Source organism: Phyllostomus discolor, chromosome 1, assembly GCF_004126475.2.
Source record: "Phyllostomus discolor isolate MPI-MPIP mPhyDis1 chromosome 1, mPhyDis1.pri.v3, whole genome shotgun sequence".
Taxonomy (NCBI): Eukaryota; Metazoa; Chordata; class Mammalia; order Chiroptera; family Phyllostomidae; genus Phyllostomus; species Phyllostomus discolor.
The window spans coordinates 87,384,382-87,391,471 of NC_040903.2; the positions used below are offsets into that span (position 1 = coordinate 87,384,382).

Consider the following 7,090-nt stretch of genomic DNA (forward strand, 5'->3'; position numbering starts at 1 on the left):
TTATTATCCCCATAAATTCCCATCCAAGCCAGACTCACGGTGGCTGGTGTATTTGCTATTGTTTTATTTTTAAAGAAACCTCACTGAATCAGATTTGGAAAAACCTGAAAATGAGTCAGTGGCAGAAGCACATTATCTGCCGTCCCCTGGTTGCTGCCTGGTTGGTTGAGGTTTTATGGAACAAATGTGGCCTGTAGTCTCTTGTGCAGGGAGCAGGACAGCAGCTAGGACATCACGGAGGCTTCCGGCCGGGGAGACCTCAAGCTGTAGAGAGCGCAGGTCAGCCTGGCCTGTCTACCCCCTTGATACAGAGTTCCCATCCTGCCTGGGCCCAGAGATGATTAGTCAGGGTAAGGAGAAGATGTAAATAAAACTTGGTGTAGTTGGAAGGGAGTTGTGGGAGGGAATTTTGAGCCATTTTAGAGTCTTTTTTTCCTCTTCCCCTTCTCAGTATTCTGTTGATTTTTGAGATGATCTTCCATTCCACTTCCGGAGAGCTGGGCGGGGCAGGGCGGGGCGGGAGTGGGGTGGGGAGCAGTATTCTCTAGGAGAGATAAGATAGGGAGTTGTATTCTAGAAATGGGTCTTAATTTATGAGGGCGCTCTTCTTAACTAGGAAATAGGATTGTGTATTTTAAAATTAGCAAGTGAAAAGAAGTAAACAGGTAATACCAGGAAAATTATTGATTATTGAAGACTCTAAACATGTTTTGTGAACCTGAACTATTGAAGACTTAAATTCTCCATGGCTTCTTGAAGAAACAGTTGAACTCTTTTTGGCAGAAGTGGAAAGGGTAAAATACACTGGTATAGGTAATCGGGTGATGACCCAATAGGCTTGTGAGTCTTCGTATTGTGTTTTAATTCCACAGCCTTATTTTATCCATTTATTGGCACCGAAGGGAGTTAACAGAATAAGCTCCAGAGGAGTGCCAATTTGCTTTAGAACATTCCATGTTAGGAGCAACAGAAACTGGGGAATTTGGCCAGCCCGTTAGGAATTGCACTGTTTGTCCAGAGGCCCTTATAGGCAGCAAATTCCCTCTGCTAAAAAAGTGATAGGCCGTGGCAAAGGAACCGGCTTGAATTTGGTGGTTACTGGTTGCTAGGAGGTGCCTAGAGGGCAGAACTTACATGTTTAGGTGGAAATTAAAGAAAAGTGGATTTCAAATCAGTGTAAAGAATGCCTTGACAATAGTCAAAGCTAGCAAAAAAGGGAAGCCTATTTTGTGAAGGCAGAAGTTTTTGTCACAAATATTAAAGAAAGATTAGAATGATCATTTGGGAGGAATATTCGAGCGTGGGGATCAGCAAACTTTTTCTGTAAAGGGTCAGGTAGTAAATATTTAAGGCTCTTAGGGTTCCATGGCCTTTGTTGCAACTGTTCATCTCTGCTGGGGGTGTGCAAATGCCACTGAAGACTGCATGTTAACAAATGAGCATGGCTGTTGTCTCAGCTCACTTGGGTGGCCATAACAAAGTACCATGGACTGGGGGATTTCAGCAACAGAAATTGAATTGAATTGAAGCTGGGAGTCCAAGACCAAGGTGCTGACTGATTCTGTTTGTGGTGAGGGCTGTCTTCCTGGCTTGCCCATGGTTACCCTTCTCTCTATGTCCTCACATATGGAGTAGGTATGGGGCAGATGGGGAGAGAAAGATAAAAAGAAAGAGAGAGAGAGAGAGAGAGAGAGAGAGAGAGAGAGAGAGAAAGAGAGAGGGAAAGCAAAGAAAGAAAGAAAGAAAGAAAGAAAGAAAGAAAGAAAGAAAGAAAGAGAGAGAGAAAGAGAGAGAGAAAGGGAGAAAGAAAAAAAGAAAGAAAGAGGAAGGTCTCTTCCTCTTCTTTAAGGCCACAGTCCTGTCAGATTAGGGCCCTATCCTGATGACCTTATCAAATTTAACTACCTCCCAAAAACCCTGTCTCCAGATATAATCACATTGAGGGGTTAATGCGTCAACGTATGATTTTTTGGAGGGTAGGGGAACATGATTCAGTGTTTCAATAAAACTTTATTTATGAAACAAAAGGTGCGTCAGATTTGGCCCAAGGACCATAGTTTGTCAGCCTGTTGTCTAGCGGAAACCAACACTCATTGTAAAGTAGACTATGTGATCTGTCAGCATACTTCTCGTTCAAGTTTTATAAATCTGTGCTATTGCAGTTAAAGACTTAGCCACAGGATGTATTTGATGCATAGCATAGCTTGATATCATTAAAACAAATGGTTCCCTATGTAGTAAGACTCCTTCCCCACTATAAAAGTCCTGAGCACCTTTGAGACATGGTTTAAAGGAAATTATTTGGATAAGATTGGCATAACTCTGAGGCTAAGTGTACAGTGTCTGTTTCAGACTGTCTTGGTTCATATCCAAGCTCTTGGGCAAGCTACTTAACGTCTCTCTGCCTCAGTTTTCTCATGTATATAATGGTGATAATAGTAGAATTTACCTTATAGCTATGTTGGATGCTTAAATAAGTTAATACATGTTGAGAGCATGAAACAACGCTTGGCTCATAGTAAGTTCTTGGCAAATGTGATCTGTTATTCCTTCTTAAAATAAAGGAAGCCAGAGGAATTATGATAGGCATCTAAAGGTTATGTAACTGTCAAAGATTTAGGGATATTTTAGAAAACAAACAACTTTGGATTAGAGTGTGTGCTTCTGTTTAAAAAACAAATACAAATGCCATAAAAGGAAAACTGAGAGACTTGGTATATACTGAGTAGGAGAAAAGCATCTTTCTTTTTAAGATTTTATTTATTTATTTTAGAGAGGGAAGGGAGGGAGATAGAGCGATAGAAACAGCAATGTGTGGTTGCTGGAGGTCATGGCCTGCAACCCAGGCATGTACCCTGACTGGGAATTGAACCTGCGACACTTTGGTTTGCAGCCTGTGCTCAATCCACCGAGCTACGCCAGCCAGGGCTCAAGAAAAGCATCTTTAACTGAAAGTGTCTTGATGTATTTTTCTGTGTCTTGGAAAAATGTGGAGAGTATGGGTGGGTAAACTGAAAAATTGGCTGGATCAGAACAAACCTAATTCAGGACTCATTGACTTGTGTTCCTGAGAATGAAGCAATTGATAAATAAAAATAGTCCTTAAGTCCAGGATTAGGTTTTTTTCAGTGTGCATCAAATCCATCTACACTTTTGGCTGATATAAGATGCAAGTGATGAGATGTGGAGTGATCTTCTTAGAACAGGTCTGGTGTGGTTCTACATTCAGAAGGAAGGCCAGTTATAAAGTCTTTGGTCATTGATCAACATACAAACTTGTGATGATAAAATTGGAAAGTTTTCAGTCCCCTCCTTATTTGTAGAGAAGGGTCCATAAGGTATTTGTTAGCCAATAACCTTCTCCCATCTCTTCTTCAGAAGAAAAAACAGAAGCCACTTAATAGGCACTCCCTCAATTTCTTGCCAGAGTAATAAAAACTGCAGTGCACCAGCACCCCCCTTTGTGTGCCATTAAAGAATGAAAGTGGTCACTGGCGGCTGTGACACCCTGCCCATCCAGACTTTTTGAGTGCGTTACTACTGGTTTCTCCTGTGTAGCCTAAAAAAAAACCAAACCCAAAACCATTGGTCTGCTTTTCTACCTTGCTCTTGCCCAAAGCCTGCTTTGCCATAGTGTCTGTTTAAAAACCCAAATTCAAACACAAATCCAATCCTGGAGATATTAAACAAATTAATATTAATTTACATTGGTAAATTGAATGGATGATGGAGGAAGGGATTATATTGTACATACATAATTTTAAATGCTACTTCAAAACCCTCTCGAAACACTCTGCCCCATCCCCAAACTCACTGCCAGAGTCCCATTCTTTAGGCAGCTGTCTTATCTTTCTTTTCTCCCCATAACCTTCCTCTCCAGCCTTGCTCCCACTTTCTTTTCTTCTCCAACCCTGCATGTCTGGATTTCCAAGTGACACTTTCCTTCCCTTTTTGCACAGGTAGAAATTCCATTTCTCTCTGCTGCTTCCATTTGCATCCTGGTATACTACTGTGGTGGGACCCCTAGTGATTTTTTTAAAATACAAATCTGATGCTGTTATCCTTTATGATGAAAAACCGTCTATGGCTCCCCATTGATCGAGCGTGAAGTTGCCAGGCTCCTCACATGATCCAGCGTGAGCTGGACCTTGCACACCCCCTCAGTCATGCTGGTCTCCCTCATCACTTCATCATTGCCTATGTCCTTGTTGCTCATTCTTCCTCATGGCCTTTCATACTTCCTTTTGCTGGGCCTAGAGTTCTTATTGTTTTCCTCTGAATGTAGCTAAAGTAGCCTTCTGGGCTTAGCTAAATACCTCTTATTCATAAAGGCCTTCCCTCACCATCTGAAAGTTAAGGGCTCTTTCCCGTGAATATTTTCTCAGAGTAACCATTTACTCCTTCCATCCTAATATTATTACACTTTGGTACTTGTCTATATCCCATTAGACTTAGTTCATGAAGGTAGGGCCAAGTTCATCCTGGTCAACCATTTCATTCCCATACTTAGCAAAATACACTGCACATGGAAATTTCTTGGTAAATATTTCTTGGATAGATAATCCAAAAATATACTTATATTTTTTTCATGCTTGAGTAATTGAAATACATCTGAGTTTATACCTTATTATATGGATTAAAATCCTTAGTGTTCCTTACCTTACTTTATAAAAAGGAATAAGCATTTATCAATTTTGGAAAATTTATTCTGCCTTTTTACTTGTAATTTTGTATTTGCGCCCTATTTATGAAGTTTTTATGGCTTGTGATTGTAATATTTTTTAGAGCAGAGTATGGGTAAAAGGCATGCTTTTAATTATTCTTCTCCAGCATAAAGGATTAAACTAAAGATTAAAAGAGAATTTCCACTGAACCTTTTATCAGCATTTGTGGAGAACTTACTAGTGTAGAAGCTGCTTTGGTCTTTTCTTCAGTGAATCCTAAGGAGTTCAGTGAAAATGGTTGGCATATTTTATATATATATATATTTTCTTTTCTTTTTCTCTTTATGCTTTAGATAACCATGCTCAGGGGTGGAATCTTGAAATAGAGTCTTCTTTTGATGTTGTCAGCTCAAAGCCAGTCTCTGGTCAAGTGATCGTAGAAATCCCTAAATTGCAAACACAGCAGACGTACAGCATTGAACTTCAGCCTGGGGAAAGGATTGTTAAGCTCTTTGTGAAAATTAACAAGGTGAGTGATGATACTTCCTGAGAAGCGTGAGATGAAAAGCAATATTGTTCAAAAGAAATGGTTAGAAAGAAGGGTCTGAGTGTGAAAGAAAAATGTACTTTTTCCATTTTTGCCTTCACTTTTAGCCTCTCATATCTTTTTGTGTGTGAGTGTGAATTAAGGAATGATTTTCCCAGATCTTAAGATTTAGAAAATGCAATATATGTGTTAAATATGGCATCCTTTTCTTTCAAGAACCAGATGTGTTATATTTTAATTTTCTGGAGTATTTGCAGTATTCTAAATCCAAAATACATTTAAGCATTATATTTAAATACAGTGATTATTTTTGGTACTTATAAATTAGTTTGAATATTGATGTTTATTCTATACACAGAATTCTGATTCCATAATCTTTCATGGGTAGAAGCAGGCTAGATTTTACCTTTTCTTTTTCCTTTTTAAAATTTTTCTGATTGATAGTTTTGAATGGAAAAGAATGGAGCGAATCAACATTCAGCAACTGTTCAGATAAAGTAAGAACTTAAAACAGTTTCCTGTTCTGAGCTTAAAAGAAGAGTTAACCTCAAAATCTAATTCTAAATGTTAAGAATGTAGAACAAATGTTAGCTTGAGTGAGATAAATGAGAAGAATTGTTTTTCTGAACATCCATGTTATTTTGTTTTTTCCTTTCCCTTTTGGTAAATTAATCCATGAGAAACCCCTAGCATGTTGACTTTTAAATATTATCTACAGAGTGGTATAATTTGGCATACTATGGAGAAAGGGATTTATATTGTTTAAAAATCTAGAATTTCTCTGAGAAATTAATATAGTGCTCTGAGTCAGTATATTATTTTGCTGTAATATGCCACAGATTACTTAGAATGACTTTTATTATTTCTCAAAAGAATATTACTGTGGAAACTTGGTGGCCTCATGGACATGGAAGCCAGACTGGGTACAACATGACAGTTCTTTTTAAACTGAATAAAGGCTTAAACATTAAAAAATCAGCTAAGGTAAGCAAATACTTTAAAATATTTTGTGGAAAAGGTTTATTTGTTGTTAAAATAAAAATGCAGATCCTTGGCATGAAAAAAAGAAACCAGCAAGACTCCTGTAACCCCACCACTCAGAGGTAATCACTAGTAACAGTTAGAGGCTGTTACTAAGTGTGTGCGATTGTGTGTGTGTGTGTGTGTGTGTGTGTGTGTACCAGTAAGTGCTCACTAACATCTTCAATAGGTTATGTGACTTAACTGAAATGATGTATAATCAATCCAGTTTTACAAAAGGCTAATTGATAAAAGTAAGAGTTAAGTGCCTATGGCATCTCATCAAGTGTTATAGATAGTGAAATAATGTGGAACAAAATGAAGTTACTTGAGGTCTTGCTATATTTATATTTTTATTTTTCTTCTTTTTAAATTATATATTATTTTTTCCATCCCAATTTAGCCCCCCATACACCCTTCAACCTCCGCCACCCCACTCTATATTTTTTAATGGATCAGAGTTTACATATTTTTTTGTTTTTTTAATATAATTTAATTATAAATTTATATAATTTAATTTAAAAAATAAAACCTTTTTCAATTACACATCACATAATATTGCATTAGTTTCAGGTGTACAATATTGTGAATAGATACTTATATAACTTATAAAGTGATAACCTTGATAAATCTAGTATTATTATTTTATTTATAAATACTTTTCTACTGTGTTTTTAAAATTCTACTTTATATCAAAGTAATACATATGTATAATTTTACTCTATTTTATTTTTTATTGATTATGCTATTACAGTTGTTCCAATTTTCCTCCTTTGCCCCCATCCACCCAGCACCCCCCACCAGCTCAGGTACTCCCTACACCATTGTTCATGTCCATGAGTCAGGCATTATAGGTTCT

The 7,090-nt window shown here is 37.6% G+C and overlaps 1 protein-coding gene across 1 annotated transcript in view; it reads left to right on the forward strand.

Moving 5' to 3' along the window:
* Positions 1-7,090, forward strand: part of MANBA (mannosidase beta) — a 119,353-nt gene that overhangs the window by 30,637 nt on the left and 81,626 nt on the right. The window contains exons 6-7 of the mRNA XM_028507288.2: positions 5,018-5,193; positions 6,085-6,195. Of these exons, the coding sequence (XP_028363089.1) occupies positions 5,018-5,193; positions 6,085-6,195 (287 nt within the window). The remainder of the gene's footprint in view (positions 1-5,017; positions 5,194-6,084; positions 6,196-7,090) is intronic.